This window comes from Anomalospiza imberbis, chromosome 7, assembly GCF_031753505.1.
Source record: "Anomalospiza imberbis isolate Cuckoo-Finch-1a 21T00152 chromosome 7, ASM3175350v1, whole genome shotgun sequence".
Taxonomy (NCBI): domain Eukaryota; kingdom Metazoa; phylum Chordata; class Aves; order Passeriformes; family Viduidae; genus Anomalospiza; species Anomalospiza imberbis.
In genome coordinates, this window is record NC_089687.1 from 24,561,984 (window position 1) to 24,582,452 (window position 20,469).

At 35.5% G+C, this 20,469-nt stretch overlaps 1 protein-coding gene across 1 annotated transcript in view; it reads left to right on the top strand.

Moving 5' to 3' along the window:
• DNAJC10 (DnaJ heat shock protein family (Hsp40) member C10) overlaps positions 1-20,469 on the top strand; it is a 22,129-nt gene continuing 1,660 nt past the window's right edge. Inside the window, exons 1-21 of the mRNA XM_068196044.1 lie at positions 1-484; positions 2,096-2,261; positions 4,004-4,054; positions 5,356-5,438; positions 5,624-5,755; positions 6,695-6,788; positions 7,008-7,085; positions 8,290-8,333; positions 8,689-8,826; positions 10,142-10,231; positions 11,002-11,115; positions 11,909-12,023; positions 13,774-13,901; positions 14,164-14,280; positions 15,011-15,112; positions 16,143-16,298; positions 17,219-17,352; positions 17,810-17,863; positions 18,237-18,384; positions 18,863-18,982; positions 20,152-20,268. Coding sequence (XP_068052145.1) covers positions 284-484; positions 2,096-2,261; positions 4,004-4,054; positions 5,356-5,438; positions 5,624-5,755; positions 6,695-6,788; positions 7,008-7,085; positions 8,290-8,333; positions 8,689-8,826; positions 10,142-10,231; positions 11,002-11,115; positions 11,909-12,023; positions 13,774-13,901; positions 14,164-14,280; positions 15,011-15,112; positions 16,143-16,298; positions 17,219-17,352; positions 17,810-17,863; positions 18,237-18,384; positions 18,863-18,982; positions 20,152-20,268 — 2,382 coding nt within the window. The 5' untranslated portion in view covers positions 1-283. The remainder of the gene's footprint in view (positions 485-2,095; positions 2,262-4,003; positions 4,055-5,355; positions 5,439-5,623; positions 5,756-6,694; positions 6,789-7,007; positions 7,086-8,289; positions 8,334-8,688; positions 8,827-10,141; positions 10,232-11,001; positions 11,116-11,908; positions 12,024-13,773; positions 13,902-14,163; positions 14,281-15,010; positions 15,113-16,142; positions 16,299-17,218; positions 17,353-17,809; positions 17,864-18,236; positions 18,385-18,862; positions 18,983-20,151; positions 20,269-20,469) is intronic.

The following is a 20,469-nucleotide window of genomic DNA, read 5'->3' on the forward strand; positions in this document are numbered from 1 at the left end:
ATTAGCCACCCGGAGACTTAAATGCTCACGTGCAGTTCGTACAAGCTGATGGTGGGGTGCATTACTAACCTGTGTTTATTGAAGAGGTAGTGTTAATTGGGTTTTTTTTTTCTGTCATCTTTCAGGGTGTCCCTTTAGCAAGACTCGTGATATGAAGTAGGACAGGCGTTTTGAAGAGCTCTGCCATAAATACAGCTCTATCTCTGAATGTTGATACATTTACTGGAGACTCTTCCCAAAGTCTGTTTGAATCAGAGCCTGTGGAATTTCCAAAAGCTTCATAATGGAGTTTTCAGTATCCAAAGGAGATTATATTAGATATTTCAAAAGGTCTTTATTGCTAGTTTTAGTATGTGTAATAGTTCTTGTGTGCACTGATCAGGACTACTATAGTTTACTTGGAGTATCCAAAGAAGCAAGTAGTAGAGAAATACGACAAGCATTCAAAAAGCTGGCATTAAAGTTGCACCCTGATAAAAATCAGGTAAGTGTCCTTTTAACAAGTCAAAGTTGTTGACTTAATGCATCTTAGTGTTTAAACAACAAGCAGTTTTAATTTACCAAAAATGCATCTCTGTTATTGTGAAGTAGCCACCTGATTATGTAGTTCAACTCAGATTTTCTGCAGAGAAAATGTACAGACTATGATAGAATAGTCATATATGGTTTTGTTGAATTTGGGCTGTGTTAAATTGCTGTAGTAAAAAGAGTCAAGATTCTTGAATTATCACTTATATTGTTGTAACTAGGGGAAAACTTATTTGTGTACCATATTACCTTGTTGAGTTTTTCCTCTTTCCATTTAGTTTTGGGGGACTTGCTGTTTCCCTGCCCTGAAGTCTCCTCTAAACATGAAATAAGAACAGCCTGTTCTGAGACATCAATCTCCAAGTATCAAGTAGGACAAAACAGACATCCTGGGACTGCTAAGGGATAAGGGTGGAGGTTACGGAGAGCGCTGGACTAACTGGAGAGAGAGGATTGGAATGGCTCAGTCTGTGCTACCGTATTTCTGAAATACAAAGAAATCACTTCTAAACATCATCAGTTTTTCCTTGAAATGTCTTGAAATAAGCATAAATTCACAGGAAATAAAAAGTTTAGAACTTTGTATGTACAACTGCCTGGAGTTCCAAAAGACAGCAGTATTTCCTATCAGCTCAGGGCCTGCCTTTGCTGACTACAGTGGAGCCTCTGACAGAGCTCAGTGAGAAAGCCAAATAGCATCAAAGTTAGGAATGCCAGCTTGTAGCTATGAAATGAATGATTTTGTTTCTCTGTTGATACTTTCAAAATAATGGCCTTTGGGGTCAGATTCTGTTGTTTCTGAGCATACAGATACTACTAAAGATTTTTCAACAGGTTATTTTCAAATTTAGAGATGATATATAGAAGATGAACCCATTGGACAAATTCTATAATTTGTCTAATGGGTTAGACATTACATTATGTCTAATTACTTAAGAAAAAGTAATTAATTTCCTGTGTATCTAGCAAAAAAAAATCAAAAATCTTAAAAAATGTGTCTTCTGAATGAAATGTGTAAGCAGAAGTTAAAAGAGCAGGACTGTGTGGCACATTTTGCCCACCACTTTTACACTGCAAATATGTCTGCAGATTTTTCACCATTCTAATTCCCAAGCTACCTAGAACAAAAATGCTTTTTAAATAAAAGGAAGAGGCCAGAAGGGATGAATCTGTCTCCAGCAGAGATTTTGAACAGGTCAAGTAGGGATTCTAGAGGAGTGGAAAAGATTATGGAGGAAATGGTATGTCTTCATTCTTGAGTATTGTTTTTAATTCCATTGAAGAAAGAGTTGAAAAAAGAGGGTTCACTGGAGAATGTTACAGCCAGTAATGTTCACTTTGTATTTGAGTTGGTACTTTAGTGAGGATGGAAGAAATAAGACAGATCTGGCTTTGCGAAAGGAAAACTTTACTGTAGTTTGGTTTGAGATCACAATGCAATGTCTGCTTCCATCACAACTGACATCCTTAGCAGAGATATAAAAATATTTCCAAAGATAATTTTCTCAGCATTATATGCACTCTATGGTTTAATAATTAATTACTAATTATAGTTTTCCTTACATAGAATGATCCAAATGCACATGAAAATTTTTTGAAAATAAATAGAGCGTATGAAGTACTTAAAGATGAAGACCTACGGAAGAAGTATGATAAATATGGAGAGAAGGGTCTCGAAGATCAGCAGCAGGGAGGTCGTTACGAGAGCTGGCATTTCTATCGCTATGACTTTGGTAAGTTCTGATGTACGTTTGTGATTTGATTAAAACAGTCACAGGGAGATGCCATATTCAGATCTTTATCAGAGCTTTCCACATGTTTCTTGTATATCCTCTCCAGATTTCTGTCTGTGCTGTAGCTCTCACTTCCTCTCTGCTGGCTCAATATTTTATTTACCCTGTTAATGGCTATCCAAAGATGCAATCTATTTACCTAGCCTCTCGTTCCTGCTGCTTGCCTTTTTTATAGGTCATCTAACTTCTTGTTTATTTTTTTAAAGTGCAAAGACTTTTTTCACTTAAATGTCAGTGTTAGTATTTCATCAGAATTCTTTTTAACTTTTTAATGCAGGAAGACCTTCTTTGTTTAGTATTCTTCAGGGGGATTTTGTGAGGAAATTTGTGCACTGTCAAGCCTATTTGATACGCATTTATGCAATTAGACATCAGTAAAAAGGTAGCAGAAACTGAAAAAAATAACAGAATCATACCTAAAATGATCTTGAGACAAGTTACTTAATGTTTGTCTCAACAAATTTTAGGTAGTTGTAGGGAAAGGCTGTAATGAGTGATTCTCAGAGCTGCTGTTAACAGGAGCAAACTACAACAGAGAACTGAGGTACATAGTTGGATTGGGATAAAAGAAACAGCTGAAAGGAACCTCTACCTTGGCAACAATTTTTTTCTAGTGTTGTTTGATATAATATGTCCCAGTCTCTAAGAAAGTAATGTCTCTGCAGATTGAAATCGAATAAACCAGTGGCACAAGTATCACAGGGAAATATGAAAATTAGCCTAAAACTTCTTCAGATAAACAGATTTAAATTTTATCTCCCTGAAGTTTCAGTGCTTAATTGAGAAACAGTGTCCTGAAATGTCTATTAATCAGTGATTTAGGGAGCATCTATTTTTATATTTTATATGTGTATATATATATATCAAAGTTTAGCTTTATATATATTTATATATATGGGTAAGCATATGTACTATATTACGTGAGATAAAAATGGAAAGTAATATAAGAAGTACCTTGTCACCTGTAGAAATTAATTTCTCTCATTATTTATTTACATTTGATCCTTGTGTACTTCAGGTGAAATGACATCTCACCATGTTAGGTACTGTAAAAGATCTGCAACTGTAGTAGTATAATATAATGCTCTTTAATAGTATTTTTGGTACTCTGCACTGCCTTTCTTGTGTAGTTGAAGTAGTGGAGTGTTTTGTAGTGATGCCCTAGGTAGGACTGGTTAGCTTTTCTTCCTTACCTTTGTTCTACCCACTTCATTCCACTGCATTCACACACACGCCCTGTTAGTGGAAAAGCCTGTGGCTGGAAACACCTTTGTGATCTAAATGTGTAGGTAAGAGGCTGAGAAAGTGTGGAAGCTTCTGGACGTTTCACAAAGCTCTCAGTGAGAGCTGAGGCTTCTTGAATTTTAATCTGACAGCTGGATGATGTTATTTCTAATGCTCTTGCCATAACAGCAGTAGTTCTAATTCTCTGCTCACTCCATGGTTGGTTACTAAATTATCAAAAGAATGTTCTCATTGTGGATGTGGTAGCACGAGAATGAATGAGCTAGCAAGAGGTTAAACTCAGGGTCCATAGTACTAAACAAGGAGAGCATTTTTGTAAAACCTCTTTGCCAGCTTAGTCTTTCAACTTAAATCTACTGTCTTCTGTTGTGCATAACATGATAGTTTGTTTGTTTTAAAGGTGGAAAAATAAAAGCAATTTCTGGGTTTTTTAATAGGTATTTATGACGATGATCCTGAAATTATAACATTGGATAGAGGAGAATTTGGTAAGTTTTTTAAATAAATAAACATGACAACCCAAAGTACAATTTTTACATATTGAGCTTGTCTTGGTAGGCTTTTGTTACCTGTCTTTACAAATACATGTTGAAAAATCATCTTCACATGAGAAAGCAAACAACAAAAAAAAATCACCTTAATGGTTCCTGTTAAACACTAGCTAGCAAATCAGTCAATATCAATAAACAGCTTACATTAAGTTTTAGAGCTATTTTGTGAAGTCTGTAAAAGGAAATTATTTGAATTAAAATTTTGTTACTCCTAATTTATGGTTGCTGTCTCTCTTGTCTAAAAATGCACTTGATAAAATTTTTCTAATATAATTTTTTTCTGTGAAATCCAGTCAATTGTGTGTAGTTCAAAACCAGAAGGTGATAACCAGATACTAAAAACACAGCTAAGGAGAACAAGGTGTGGAAAGATAACAGTTTCAATGAGAATATTGTCCGGGCTTTTTTTCTTTTAAAATTGCAACTAAGTTGTTTGTAACTAAGAGAGGCTAGAGTAAAAATACTGGATTTTGTGTGATTTTTTTTCATCTGCATATTGAGCACGATTTCCTGTGCACAAGATTGGACCTACATACTGAATTAGTCTTGTAAATTGTTCCAATAGCAGATCCTCATGATGCTGAGGTCTCTGAGAGACCACAGTCTTGCTTTGGTTAATCTATTTGCAGGGTCTACATATTCCTTAGTTGTCTTTTTTTGCGAGGATATTTTAATATAGGTTAAATAAAGGTTACAAAATCCACTAGAAGAAAATTGGACAGGCTGAAAGCCAAGTAATTAAAGCTGATAACTGCTCTTTGTGTATATTTTGTTGCTGTTGTTTTCATTCATAAGCAAGATGATTTATGTTTCCCTTGACTTTTCTAGTAATTATATTAACTTGGATTTTTAACTTACATTAGACGTGATTTCATAAAAATACTGCCAGCTGAGACTCACCTGTTACATAAAGTAACATAAGGAAATGGGAAATTCTAGTGGGTAAAAATCTTTTAGAACTTCTATTTTCTAACTAGACTTATCCTATCACACATTTCAGCTAGAATAATCTGCAGACAGTATTTTTTTTCCTTAATTAATAGAACAGGTGCTGATACCTTCTGAAATAGGATTTTTGTACACCTGCCTACAACAGCATGTTCATCTGCATTACTGTGCCTGACATTAAATACTTAATACAGCTTTTGGGGAATACTGTGTAGCAAAAATGTACATCCTACATGTAACTACATAGCAGATATGCATGATTTACTTATAATTTTCTTCTCTCCATCTAGATGCTGCTGTTAACTCAGGAGAACTGTGGTTTGTGAATTTTTATTCTCCTCGATGCTCCCACTGCCATGATTTAGCACCTACGGTACGTAAACCAAGTAAATGAGCTCTGAAAATTCATTGGTTTTAATAGCATAAAACTTAATGAAATAGGTTTTTACACTGAAGCTGAAACCAGAGACAACAGTTCTAAATGCCAGAAATAAAACATGTGCTCATTTTTCATTCTATCTTTATAGGAAAATAGCCTCTTTTTTGACTTTTTTTTAGTGGAGAGAATTTGCTAAGGAGCTGGATGGAGTAATACGCATTGGAGCTGTGAACTGTGGAGATAACAGAATGCTTTGTCGAATTAAAGGGATTAACAGTTACCCAAGTCTGTACGTTTTCAAGACTGGAATGGTGAGTGACAAGACTTCAAGTGTTTTTGGAATGAAATCTGGAGAAGTGTTTCTTTAATATTTGTTCAGTCATGGAGATTTTTTTATAAAGATCTTCTTTTTTAGTATGTTATTTCTTTTAATAATAAATATAACTTTTTCTTTGCCCTGGTCAAATTATTTTACAAAGTTAACATCAAAAAATGTATTTGCTAATATATATAATTTGTATTATATATATATATATATATATACACATATATATTATATATATGTATGTAATTTGAAATAAATGCTAATATATTTTGACAGTGGTTTTTCTGAGTAATTTTTGTGTGCAATATCATTTCTGATTGGGAAGCTCCTGTCAGCAGAGGTGCTGTAGCAAAGCAACAAGTCTCCTTGAACAGTTTCTCTTATAGTGCTGTAAAAGACTTTGCAAGTACAAAGCATAATCTGTGGTTTTGAGTCTTAATGAATATGACCATATGCCTAAATAAACTTGGAAATTCCTTCTGCAAGATTCCCTCCATGCTACCTGCATGATGTATGTCACTCTTTATAGCTGCTTGCTAAGTCGTGGTGCTGGGGTGGTGTACAAAGTGCACTCAAATAGATGGGTACATTTTGACAATGATAAGTTTTAAGAGGTTGAATGCTAAATGGAGTGATGTAAGCAATTTTTATTTAAATAGAAATAACAATCATTGGGAGTTGGTGTTTCTAAGACTAAATTATCCTCATGTTGCAGCGTTTGGAAAGAAATCACATTACAAAATTTAAAGTAAGGTTAAATTTCAAACATTCTGATAGGGGTGGGAAAGAGCAGTTAGGGTAGTAGTGGGAGTTGGTCCTGCAGTTGCTTTAGTACTCTTAGAAGAACACAGTAGGCTTTGGGATGGGGTTATTTGCCTTATTTTACTTCCTTAATTTTATAAACTTTATTCTTTGTCTTCTATAGCAACCAGTGAAATATTATGGAGACAGGTCAAAAGAGAGCTTAAAGAACTTTGCCATGCAGTATGTTACAAGCACAGTCACTGAGTTATGGGCAGGTAATGTTCACGTGTTTGGCTTGGGGGGCTATTGTTGAAATTGTTTTTACTATATAAAATATGGCAGAAAATACGCATATGACTGAATCTGTCAACTATTGCTAAGTCTTCTTCTTGTGAATAAAAATAGTTCATGTCATTTGCTAATACAAATATAAAACCTTGTTTCATGGTCATGTTTAACTCGTCGCAAACTGATGCAAATTGTTTCACTCTTAGGAAATTTTGTAAATGCTATCGAAACTTCATTTGCATCTGGTGTTGGTTGGCTGATCACCTTCTGTGCTGAGCGTGGGGGTAGGTATATTAAATACTTTTTAAATAATGTGACAAAAAAAAAAGGACTTTTGTTGATAAAGGCATAATCCCTTTTGCTGGTAAAAAACATCTTAGGTCACCACAGTATTTGGCCTGTGGGTCATTTAAGCTCTCTGTTAAAGCAGCTTGACAAAAGGGACATTAATGGAAATATTATGTTGTTGTGCTTCTGTAATGTCCTGTGAGTCATTAAAGCAGCACTGGAGTGTAACCCATCAGGAGGGGAAATAGCAGAAAAGGTTTCTCCCTTCGGTTTCCAGCTCAGGTGACAGGTACTGCTGAGGTACACGCCACCTTCTCATGATAGCTGAGCAGCAGAAAGGCTGTATCTCCCCCTTAAACCACCAATATTAAAATTCAGCTGAATAAGTTCTAAGTTAGGTTTGCGCACGGTAATTACCTCTTACCACTGGTTTCACATCAGAGTAGTTTTTTGTAGCTGTTTTTCCCTGGCTTTCTTGGGATCAGTACTGGATACAATATATGAGAAAGTTGCCTTGGTTAGCTGGTGGAGCTAAGTAAATGCACTACACCTTTGACAAATAAAGACTTCTCAGCCTTACGAAGAGACCTTTGTTCTGAGAACTGAATAGCCAGAGATTCAGTCTTGGATTTACATTTGTAAATAGCTTGATTTCAAGTTGCAGCCTATTTGTTATTAAGTTTTCGACTTTGTTTCAGTTAAGAAGTTGATGCATCTTATTTTGTAAAAAAAATCTGCATCCAAAGGCAGCTATTCAAAGTCTGGATTAATAATTAAAGCATATGATATATTTATAGTAGTGAATTATTATTTGTATCACAGAAAATGGATATTTCTGTTGAAATATCATTCCAAGACTCTATGTAGATACTTGGATTAATTTTTTTCAAACAGTGGTTAACAAATTTTAAAGGTCAGTATTTACAGTAAAGAAAATAGTAAAATTGTTTAAATGAGAATTCTGTGTTGATGAAGCAAGAGACTGTTATTTGTGGGGGTTTTTAACTTGGAGTAGACAGTCATTAAGTGCTGATTATTAGATATGACAACTCCAGGAATAGTGGATGAACAGCCAGGAAGCATGCCATTAGAAATGCTCATGTTTTTTGGGAGGAAATGGGCAATTCTAAGCAAGAGTATATTTAGTGTATTAATAAGGTGAAGTTTTATGTTTGTAAATAAAAAATTTTTGTTTTGCAGATTGTTTGAGTTACCAAACCCGCCTTAAGCTAGCTGGCATGTTGGTAAGCAGTGTTTCACTTTGAAAGCATTACCTGTTATATTTAAAACAAAATAACAGAAGTGAAAGCATCAAATTGTAACTAAAACTCTCACTGAGTTTAGTAGAACCAAGATATCACCCGTTAACTTTTAAAAGAATTAAATCCTTTGCCTGAGTAGCTTTTGAAATAACAAACTTTTTAAAGAATTTTATAAAATAAGGATTAATATTATGTAATAAATTAGTGTTGTTTCTTTTCATTTTCTAAGTATTGTATATAATTGCCTGTGTTGGGATTTTCAAAAGCATTTCTGCACCTGAAATTTAAAAATACTTTTCTTTGGATTTGTTTTGTGTTGTTTTTTTCCAAATTACAGGAAGGTCTGGTTAATGTGGGCTGGATGGACTGTGGCACCCAGGGTGAGCTTTGTGATAATTTAGATGTCTCATCTAGTACTACTGCATACTTTCCACCTGGAGCCACCATTAATAACAAAGAGAAAGGAGGTGTTTTGGTATGACTTGCTTTCATTATCTATTTAGATAAACAAAGTGATAACCTTGCTAAAGGAATGTATAAGTTGTTTCCAGACTGATGATACACAACTGAAAAGATGCTTTCTCCTTTTCTCTTCTAAGCTGGTATGCTCTGCATGAGTTTATATCCCTGTGTCTGCTCAGGCAGTGATCCTGAAGGTGATTCCAGTTTGCAGCAGCCTGTGACTCTGCCTGGCCGCCTCCTCAGGAGCGTCCCTGAGCAGCTGTAGGAGTTCAGGGCTGGGAAGTGCTCTGTGACTGGCCCAAGAGCTGCTTCTAATGCTGCTGGCCAGCTGGCCTGGGCAAGCCTGGGATTCTCTTCTCCCAAGTAAAAACTGAGAGGACAAGAGGAAATGGTCTCAAGCTAGGGAGGTTTAGATTGAATATTAGCAAATCTTTCTTCAGCAGAAGGGTTGTGAGGCACTGGAACTGCCCAGAGAGACGTGGTTGAGTCAGTATCCCCTGGGGTATTTAAAAGACGCGTGTAGACGTTGCGCTTGGGGACGTGGTTTAGAGTAGTGAACCTGGCAGCTGGTTACAGCTTGGACTCAATGATCTTAATGGTCTTTTCCATCCTAAATGATTCTATGATCTTTGATGTGCCCCTGATTTTTTATTCCAGAAATAATATGCCCCAGGTATCACAAGTCTGAGAACTGCTATCCTGACACGTGTGATAAAAGTACTCCTACGGTGTCTGTCAGTACAAATTTTACTGCTCACTTCTATTCTAAAATTGCAGCCTACATTTGTATGGTAGTTTTAACTTCCCTAATTGATGGGAGACATTTCTGTTTGAAGCACGACTTGTTCCTTTATTGTCACTACTGTTACCTATATTTTTAAAAGGAGGAAAATAAATTGCAACCTGCCTACTTTGAACCTTTTAACTTACGAACTCAGTTACTGATTCATATTACTTCCAAAATTTTACAAGTTAAGGGAACTTAAATATCTCTACAGTGCAGTTAAGGAAGGCTGTATTGGAAATCTTGTAAAGTTGATTGTTGGGTTTGGTGTGAAATTTGAATTTCACGCTCTTTGGTCCCTGTCTTGACAAAATACAATTTCTTGAGTTGAATATTGTAGGCAAGTGAGCTAAAATGCAATATTCTGAGAGTGATGTTTGTGAAATTACATGTATAAAAAAGAAGTTGATCAAATAAAACATTATTAACTGCATTCTCCATTCGAAAGAAGGGAACAAATCAGAATAAATTCCCTGACACCGAGTACTAATCAGGTTGATGTTTGTAATTCCTTGTAATAAAGACAGTTAACTTTCCATCCTAGTTTCTTAACTCCTTGGATGCCAGAGAAATATATCAGGAAGTAATGCAGCATCTCCCAGACTTTGAAATCATCTCTGCTGCATCATTAGAGGTAAATATTTTAAAATATGCAAAGATTTCTTCAAATAATATATTTTTATTGTTATTTTCTATGTTTCTCAAATCCTGTTGACACAACAACTTAGTATTTAACTGAATATTACTTCTTTTATCTGTACCTAAAATAATTTAACACTGTTTGTCTACATTTACTTCTGTTGTTTAGCAAAATAACAAAAGTAAGGGGAAGAGATTTCATAGGAATATAGGAAATCAAAGAAATTGTCATTGCAACTCACTCTGCAACTGCAGTTTTTCTAGTTATGTTTTGAATCAACTAGACAGCAGAGAATTTTGGTTTAAGTGTGCTTAGTTTGGTAATTTAGAAAAGAAAAAGAAAATACTTGTTAATCCATGATAATTTATGTATGAACTGAAATTAAGAGTCTTAAAAGTGACTCTTGCCTTGGAGAAAAAAAACAAAAGTAAACCTCTTTCCACACTTGTAGTTGCACATAGCAGCGTAATTTACAACAGGAAATCCACACAGAAACAGCAACATTAGAGTGCAGCTCGTAGCCAGCTTGCTGTCAGATTTTTTCCACTTCCTTGTTTATGATGCAGTAAAAGGAAGTTTCGTGGAAGGACTACATGAAAGAATTTGTTTAGCGGAGGTCTTTTGGAGATGAATAACTGGACATTTGCCTTTATAAAGCACAAAAGAATTTTACACCTTGGTGTAGTTGGGATTAATTTTTTGTTTAACTAAAATTTTTTGTTTAATTAAAAATTTGTTGGTTTGTTTTTTCCTGTGGTTTAAAGGACCGTCTGGCTCATCACCGCTGGCTGCTTTTCTTCCAGTTTGGGGAGGGGGATAAATCAAATGTGCAGGAATTTAAGAAACTTAAATTTTTACTGAAAGATGAGCATATTCAGGTAAGAGTGTGCTCACTCATCTAATGTTAAATGCTGTTTACATTCCAAGAACAAGTCATGGTTTGCATTGTTATTAGCTGTTACCACCACATGCCACCTCTGGTACTGGAAGAGATATACTATCATATAGTATTCTGCAGTAAAGTTTTTTTATTTGAAGCAATCACTTAAATTTCCTGTATGTTTTGTATAATTTAAAGGTAGAAAGAGATTATCTTTTAAATCTGCTCTGTCGTTGGAAACATTGCTGCAGATCCCATTCAGTTAATAATTATAAATTAATATTCCAACATCAAATTTATGTTTGTGGAACTATTTTAATTATTCAGAAAACCCTGTGATCATGTTGATTATTTTCCTAATAAAAAGAAAGCGAGTTCAAACTTTGCACTAAAGGCCTACGGATTACATTATTCTGTAAAGCATGTATTTTTTTTAAATTGTTGCTTTGACTAGAAGAATTTTAATGTTACATTTATTTTAGGTATCTTCTTGCTTCCTTGCTGTTATATTTGGAGGGGGAAAAAGAGAATTCTTTAAGTTTTTATTCCCCATTTTGGCCTTTAAATTAAAAATTAGCAAGCAACCTAATATGTTAGTAGTTTTCCTTGAACATCAATTTTTCTTAAGATCTCTATTGTTTATAAAACAACAGTTTTTCATATTTTTCTTTTTTTAAATATTCTGTCAGTTTTTCATATTTTTACCTTTGTTTTCTAACTTCCTTTCAAAATATATTAATTGATATAAATTAGGCTGCTTTAATTAAAATGGCATTGTCTGTTAAATATAGGTTGGGAAGTTCGACTGTCTTTCCTCACCAACCATCTGCAACAAACTATATGTTTATCAGCCTTGTTTAGCAGTCTTCAAAGGAAAAGGAACTGGAGATTATGAAATTCATCATGGTAAGGGAAACTTTGGCAAGTCTAAATCATGATCTAATCCCTTTGAGATTACAAAATCTTTGGCAAACCACATTCTTTTTTCCCAAAGAACAGTTTTGTAGCTTTAGTATTTGCTATCTTTCCTCTGATCACAATGTAGCCTTACACAAACTATGTATAATTTCCTTTGGTTTTCTTTTTTCTATTTTTCCTGGGTAAGCAGTCATGAGATGCTGAGGGATATATTTTTTCTTTGCAGAGTGTTTCAACATCATTTACATAATGACATACAAATGAAATCTCTGAAGCTGATCAGGACAGCTTCTCTTTGGGTAGGATAACCAAAGAACATTGTAAGACACGCCCTTCACAGAGGCTTAACATGCTGCTTACACAGTGCAGCCAGTTTGACAAACTTGGATTTAGTTTCATGTATCACTGCACTAAAACTAATTGCATACTTTGTTAACTTCTGTCCAAGATATTGAGACATTTACCACTTACTTTCATTTCCAACATCACAGTTTCCTTTCAGGAAAGGCTGGAACTATGTTACTATTTACTGCTGAAAGGATTCAAAAATGCTGGTTAAAGAAGAAGAGAGCCTGAAGCTAAACTGTAGCTTGCAGGAACAGGTGTAGCTTGTGTCCAGTATGTGGCACAAAACAGTTATGCAAGATGAAATTCTCATTTTTCAGCCTCTGAGGTATTAGAAACAGCCTGCTAGGATTAAGTCAGAACCTCAGTGCTGTTATAAACAGGAAAAGTGGAAAGTTTTCACAGTTTAGAAAAGATTACGCTTATCAAAGGGGAGAGATGATCCCATACATCTAATGATTGGTATGTAAGGAAAAGCCTTACATACTTCCTGTAATTTTCATTGCTGCAGAGAGGGCAAGAAGAGGTCACATCCATGCAGCGTTTTTATAATGGTGTGGATTACAGTGGAAGAGAAGTACATTGGACTTCAGTGCATACAGAGGTTGTTTTTTCTGAATGGTTTGGTTTACTATTTAGAAAATAGATGGTGCATAGAACATTTACCAATAGCCATCTCACTCCAGTCTTTATGAGAATAATCCTCAAAAGAATCGGGCTTTTTTAGATGCTATGTTGAAGGGTTTCAACAGTTTAAAATCTAAGAACAGTAGTAAATCTTGGTAAGTCATTGTGCAGTGACTTCAGATTTGATTAACCTGAAGTTCTTATTCTCAGACAGACTCATTTCTGCTGACAAATACTTATACAAAGGTTATAAAGAGACTGGATCTTTGCCCACTGGAGCTGTGTGAGCAGGAATTTCAGTTACACCGAAATAGCTGTGATTTATCAATATAATTTGTTTTGCTTGAAGTTTTTACTTTGTCAATCCCTTTGCCAATTCAAGTGTATCTAGAATTGTGCTTTTTAATTCCAACACAAGTAAGATGGTAAAATGACCAATAATCCTGTCACAAAAAATTTCATCATTTTGTTTGACAAAAAAACATGTTTTCTCTTGGATAAAGCATTTATTTGGCTAATATTGGGTAACTGTCCAGTTTAATATTTAGCCACATATCAACTACAGTGTGTCGTGCCTCTGTAGGTTTGGACACTTTGACATTGTCCTCCTAAGGAAAAGCAAGTCAGTCTCTGCTAAATTTATTTAAGCAGGCTGTGTTTAAAGACTAGACAAGGGATCTGAAAGACTCTATTGCTTTCAATGAGTTTTTTCATCACACTTCTCATGGGTAAAAATTGAATTTCCTTTCTACATTGTTCTTTGAAGGAAAGAAGATCTTATATGACATTGTTGCATTTGCCAAAGAAAGTGTGAACTCCCATGTCATCACACTGGGACCTCAGAATTTTCCTGACAAAGATAAGGAACCATGGCTTGTGGATTTCTTTGCACCGGTAAATATTTAATAGCTATATATTCCTCCTTCTAAAATCTGTTCTGTAACTATGTGACAAGGTACTGTGGAGTAGCTGAAAAGTGCCCTTCAGCATCATGAGAGGGTGTTCTAATTCCTCATTCCCTGGCAGCTCTAGTTCCTAACTGGGTTTTGTATTTAGTGAACTCTGTTGTCAAAGCAGCAGATTATTAATCTCGAATATTCTCCTGAGAGCTACCTGTGGGAAAAACAATTGCACTTACTTGCATTTTGTCTTCTAGTGGTGTCCTCCTTGTCGAGCTTTGTTACCAGAGCTAAGAAAAGCATCTAAACATCTTTATGGTCAGCTTAAATTTGGAACACTAGACTGTACTGTCCATGAAGGCCTTTGCAACATGGTAAGCTACAGGAACTAAAAATAAAGAAATACAGATATAATCCTTTCAAACAATATTATTTTCTTTGAATATGGGGTAGAAGGATATGGGCAGACAATGTTTGTCCTTTAACATTACTTTCTTAAAGGGCAGTAAACTGAACATGCACTTGTATCATAATTTTTTTCAAAGAAGTGAACTATATAACCACTAGAGATGGTATTAATGCAGAATACAGGTCAGATTTTATTCTAATTTCATAGTGTTACTGGAAGACTTCAGAAGTCTCAGAAATTAATAATTCTGGGGGCTGGGGTTAATGTCTGAAAATACATGGAAAATGAGCAAAAAAGGACAAACTTTGTCAAGTTTTATTTAGATGTGTTTACCCACTGAGGAATTCAAATGACAGGAACCAACTGTTCAATGGTAAACAATAGTTATTCATAGAGTACAAATATTCCATCTGAGGACTGGGAATACTTTTAAAGCTAAGGTTTAGGAGGCCCATGGATTAATCCCTGTATTTGTGGAGCATGGCAAAAGAATTACTGGCTGGTTTTTAAATTGAGAACACACTATGCCATCTCTTTCTACTGATTTGTTATGGTGTCAGATTCTCACCCGCATGTAAGCCTGAGCACTTGTACAAACTGAACAGATGAGCAGCTTGAGCCACCAATACCAGTGACAGAGGCAAGTCCAAGAGTTTTAATCATTCTGTGCAATTTGTTATTATTTGTTTTATCAGCATAACATTCGAGCTTACCCAACAACAGTTGTGTTCAATCAGTCTGATGTTCATGAGTATGAAGGACATCACTCTGCTGAGCAGATCTTGGAGTTTATAGAGGTATGTAAATGATGCAACCAACATTAGTTGGTTGCAGTCTTGTTCTATGCAGCTCATACACAAGTATGTTCTTTAGTTGGAAGATTCTAAGATTTTTAATTTTTTTTAATTGGACAAGGAAAATAAAAGGTGAAAAAACTTTGGGCAAGAAAAGTGATCCAGCAACTGTCAGTCAGAGACTTGACAACTAATGGATTCATTTCCCTACTCTGTCACATAATTTCTTTGAGATCATTAGCAAATAAAGATCGCTTCCAATCTGCAAAATAATAGTAATGACTTCTGTCTTATGGAGGAGATAAAGAATTAATATTACCTCACTTCCAAATTTTAAGGTGGAAATGCTTCACATACACACCTTGATGTAGGAGGGGGTTCACATTTTTGTCATTAGATTGCTGCTGTCCACATTTTTCAGCTGTCCTTGAACTTTCTAAACTCACGGAAGTGCAAATTACTGGTATTGATCACTGTTGATGCTAGAGTTCTGGCACCCAGCTTGCTCCAGCATTCAGTTTCACTTCTATATCCACAGACTGTTTTTCACTTTTAGAAGACACCTTTCTCTCTAGGTAGCTCAGAAAAAGCAGCTTCAAGAACACATGCAGAAACAGGTGGAGATTAGTCTTTCAGTTGGCATTTAGAGGCCCATAGTGCACTATATGTATTCTTCTGCATTCCAGCTAAAATAGCATGGCTGAGTTTCATAACACCTGTTTCTGCCAGGTGAGCTGGATTTCTTGGTTTTTAACTTCTATTATTGAGAAAAGGCAGAAAACCTCCCTTTTGAAATCTGGGTGTACTTTTTTGATAGTTTTTCTCAACAAATTAGGCATATGATTTTTGGGTTGAAGGAATGTCTTTTAATGCTTCCACGCCTTTCAGTGGTGTGGAGTCTTCCCTACCAGAACAGCAAGCAAATTTCACAGAACATTCTCAAAATATGGTGCAGTCTGTTTGTACATGATAACCCTAGATGGGGGATATGCTGTGCAACAATGAGTTATGTCCATGAGCTGTCTTTATTTAGGATCTTAGGAATCCATCAGTGGTCTCCCTAACACCAGAGACATTTGCTGAATTAGTTCAGAGAAGAAAACGAGAGGAGATCTGGATGGTGGACTTCTACGCTCCATGGTGTGGACCTTGTCAGGCTTTAATGCCAGAATGGAAGAAAATGGCCAGGGTAAATTACATTCAAACACTTTTCTGCTTTTGTTCCTCTTCTGGGAAATTGCTAAGATGGCACAACCGCTTTCTTAAGAGAACTGTCAGCTGAGAAAATTCAGCTGCCACCAAAACAGGCAATTCCTATCTGACAGTTAGTTTTGTATTGTTTCAAATATAAAGTTTTTATTTGGCTTTTTAAAAGCTTCAATGCACCGATACTGTAGTCCAGTTTTTCATGTTGGTTACAAGTGTGTAAGGTCATTACAGTGTTCTCTCACTTGCAAAAGTAATATCACTGTACTGATGACCATTCCTGGAGGTGTTTAGATGAATATGAACTAGAAAATTTGGGGGGGAATAAAAGGGCTTTGGAAACAAGCCGTGACTTTGAGACATGTAGAACTTGACTAGGAATTATAGCCAGGATTTACTATTCTGTTGGAACGTCTGTGAAGTGTTAGTAGTTCTGTAGGACACATTCAGCAATCACCAGCTTCCTTGCCCATGCTGGATAGTTTGGGCCTTGACAACAAACAGAGTGTGTTCAGGACACAGGCCCACTGTGACATTGCCAGCACATCTGCACTGCACCAGGATTGGCACAGTCACTGAGCTATGATGGGGCACACAGGAACAGAGCATTCTTTGCACTGATTAGTCCCACTCCTGGGTGCCTTTGAGGTAAGGTAGGTGCCTTGTGAGCCCTGTGCATGCAGCTTACACTTAATGTGTGCATGAAGGGAATGCATGTGGGTAGCTGGCTCTGATACCAGTGATCTATTTACAGGGAAGAGGAAAGCCTTGTGAGAATCTTGGTCTGTTTTGTTGAGATTTTTTCCCCCAACGAAGTTATTAAGACTTAAATTCTGAAGTATTACTGAAATTGTAATAGTATTGGTTAACATATTTGACGTGAGGTTTTCTTCTTCTTTTCAGATGTTAAATGGATTAATCAGCGTAGGCAGCGTGGATTGTCAAAAATATTATTCTTTCTGTCACCAAGAAAGTGTTCGGGGCTATCCTGAAATCAGACTCTTTCCTCAAAAATCAAACACAGCTCATCAATATTAGTAAGTACATTGCTTCAGTTTGGGAAATATTCCACAATGTGAAACAAGACAAATACACCTCTTCTGTTGGGTAGAAGAGGTTTATCACAGCTATTGTTATAGGCTGTTAGGATATTACTGTACTGGATACCATTGGCTTTGTTACTTCAAACTACTGATTTTATTTTGCCATTTTATTTCAGTAATTTGAAATGACACAGGAATCTTAATTTTTATTTCTTCTCTTTCTTGTCTTGGTCTTCTAGTCCTTAATTTTGTAGGTTTTAATTTGATCCATGAGACTTTTCATTTATTCAGATTTGAAAGCAGGATACAAATATATGCTAAAACATATGCATTTACATTCTTTATTTGATTATCACCACTCTTCAGAGTGGGTTGTTTGTAAGGTTTTTTTCCAGAATAATTCAGACTACTGTGCAACTGGCTTTTTGTTTTCTCTTTATCATTTTTGTAGTAGCTACAATGGATGGCACAGAGATGCCTATTCACTCAGAGGCTGGGCATTGGGGTAAGTTACTGCACTCAACTTTGTTTACAAGCTGCTTGCTAGGATAAATACATACTTAAATACTATGTAAATCAAGAACTAGAAACACTTGGGTATATGTATTGCTTAATTTAAGACGTTCGAGTTTCTACATCTTTTCACTTACTACTTTTAAAATTTGGAGAAATCGCATAGTCTTTGCTGTCCACCCATCTCCTGAAGACCATATTACTTTGTTTACCACATTTACGAAGTTATTCTCCTATAGTACAAAGTGTGAAATAGGGATTTCCAGACTACTCATGTTCTTAATTTCAGAAGCTTTTCTTAAATGCAATTTGGATGTTGTTTGAAGTTTTGGATGTGTTACAACTGTTACTCTTCCTTTACACAGTTATTTACCACAGGTGTCTGTAGATCTTACCCCTCAGAGTTTCACAGAAAAAGTTCTGAATGGGAAAGATCATTGGGTCATTGATTTCTATGCTCCTTGGTGTGGACCTTGCCAAAATTTTGCTCCTGAATTTGAGATGCTTGCAAGGGTATGTTTTTAAATGTATTGAATGCTTGTTATAATTGTAATGGTTAAAATCTTACTCATCAGCACTTTATTTCTTAGTAGTCATCCAAAAACCACAATACTTCCATGAGCCTCCTACTCATGGAATGATGCAAACTTCTAGGTCCCACTAGACAGTGGGCGTTGTCTCTTGCACAGACAGACACAGAGAGACCCTCTTTCGAGAACAGATTTCAGCTTTTGATGGAGTGCTCTTTGGAGCTGTGGTGTGCTTTTGTGCTTTGCCCTGAATTCAAGTACAAGTGCTCTCTGAATACATAGAGAGACACCTGACACAAGGCTGACAGTCTGGGAAGCAAGCTAGCAACGACTCTGAAATATTTCAAAGATTTAAGCAAAACTTTTTTTATTTTTAGCTGCATTGCTGGCTTATTCCACTTATTTGCTTATACTCACCCATGGAAACTTGTAGTTTGTTTCTAATAAACATTTCTTTTCAGGCTGTTAAAGGAAAAGTAAAAGCTGGAAAAGTAGACTGTCAGGCATATGGTCAGACCTGTCAGACTGCTGATATCAGAGCCTATCCTACTGTTAAGTTTTACCCTTACCAAGGAACAAAGGTAAAGCGTTACTGGTGACCAGATACTGTTAGTAAATGTATTTCATTTCACCTTAAAACTAAAGAGAATACTTCTGTAACATATTAAAGTGAATTGTTTATATATTACTGTGTCTCCAAATAATCAGTTTCAGTAATACTTAAAATAGTAGGATAGTGATGCAATAATACCAAATTGCAGATTAATAGAACTAAATAAAAATAGAATTCTAATAGTAATTAAAATGCAGGCTCAAGCAGAACTTGGGTTTAATTTTCAAGGCCTTGGGTGACAGAATGTTTTTCAACCTTTACCAATTCCATCACCAACTACCAAAAGTAGACAGTATCTCTCTAAATGAAATATGGACAACTTCATTTTGGCTAATGAGAAATATAATTAAATGTTGTTATTATATTGAAAGACCAATTTTGACATATAAGGTACTGTAAGATAATTAAAGAAAAAGATATGGTTGTGTTGTCTCAAAAACAAACCTTATCAAACTATTTCAGTTATCAGTGGGACTCTTTCAGATCAACATTTCCTACTAACAGAGTAATAGTATAAATTAAAAATACAAAGAGTATTCAGTTAGTTATAGGGAATTGCCTTTATTCTTGTAACACTAATAAATTTCAGAAATATTACAGTGACCTTTTTAAATGTATTCATGATGAAGAGAAAGTAGTCAATGGTTTCTGATAGAGAATTGGCTTACCTTACTTCCCTTGTTTTTTAAGTGAATTATTAATGGGAAGTTCTAGAAATCTTTCATCGCACAATCCCACCAAAGTCCATGAGATTTTCTGTGGTGAAGGGTAAAGACTTTCTCTGTCTTCAAAGTAGTCACCCGCAGTGACAGATTTGACATAGATTATGAACTGGCAGACTTTGTAATAGCTGTCTAGCTTAAACACTCACGTCAGTAAATGTGAGCAAATTGTAACTATTTCAGGTTTCTTTAATGATCAGGACAAAATTAGTGTTGTTCTGAAAACTAGCAGCTGAGAGTGGTTCTTAGTACAATGCAGATTAGCATTGTTTAAACAGAGACAAAAATACAACCATGAATCATAAATCAAACTACCAAGGCCACTGTATTCTGCCCTGCTTTCCTCTTGAATTTTGTCTGAACAACAAAATATGTGTAACATATTACCCATGCTCTATTTTTCTTTTCTTTTAAGAAAAGTGTTCTTGGGGAATACATAGACAGCAGAGATGCAAAAGGTATAGCCGACCTTTTGAATGAAAAATTAGAAGCAATGGAAAACAAAGGAAAAAGGAAAAAATCTAGAAATAAGGTAAGAACGCTTACTGTGGAGCCTTTGTAAAAGACTTGCTGTAAATAATAACTGTTTAAAATTATGTTAGTATTGGTTCTTTATCCATAGTATTAACTGCAAATTACAGAGGCAAGACTGGGTAAACTTAAGACAATATTAACACACAGCTAGTTAAGAAATGTTTGTCCAATTGAAAAATTAGTGCTTCTGAAAACTTAA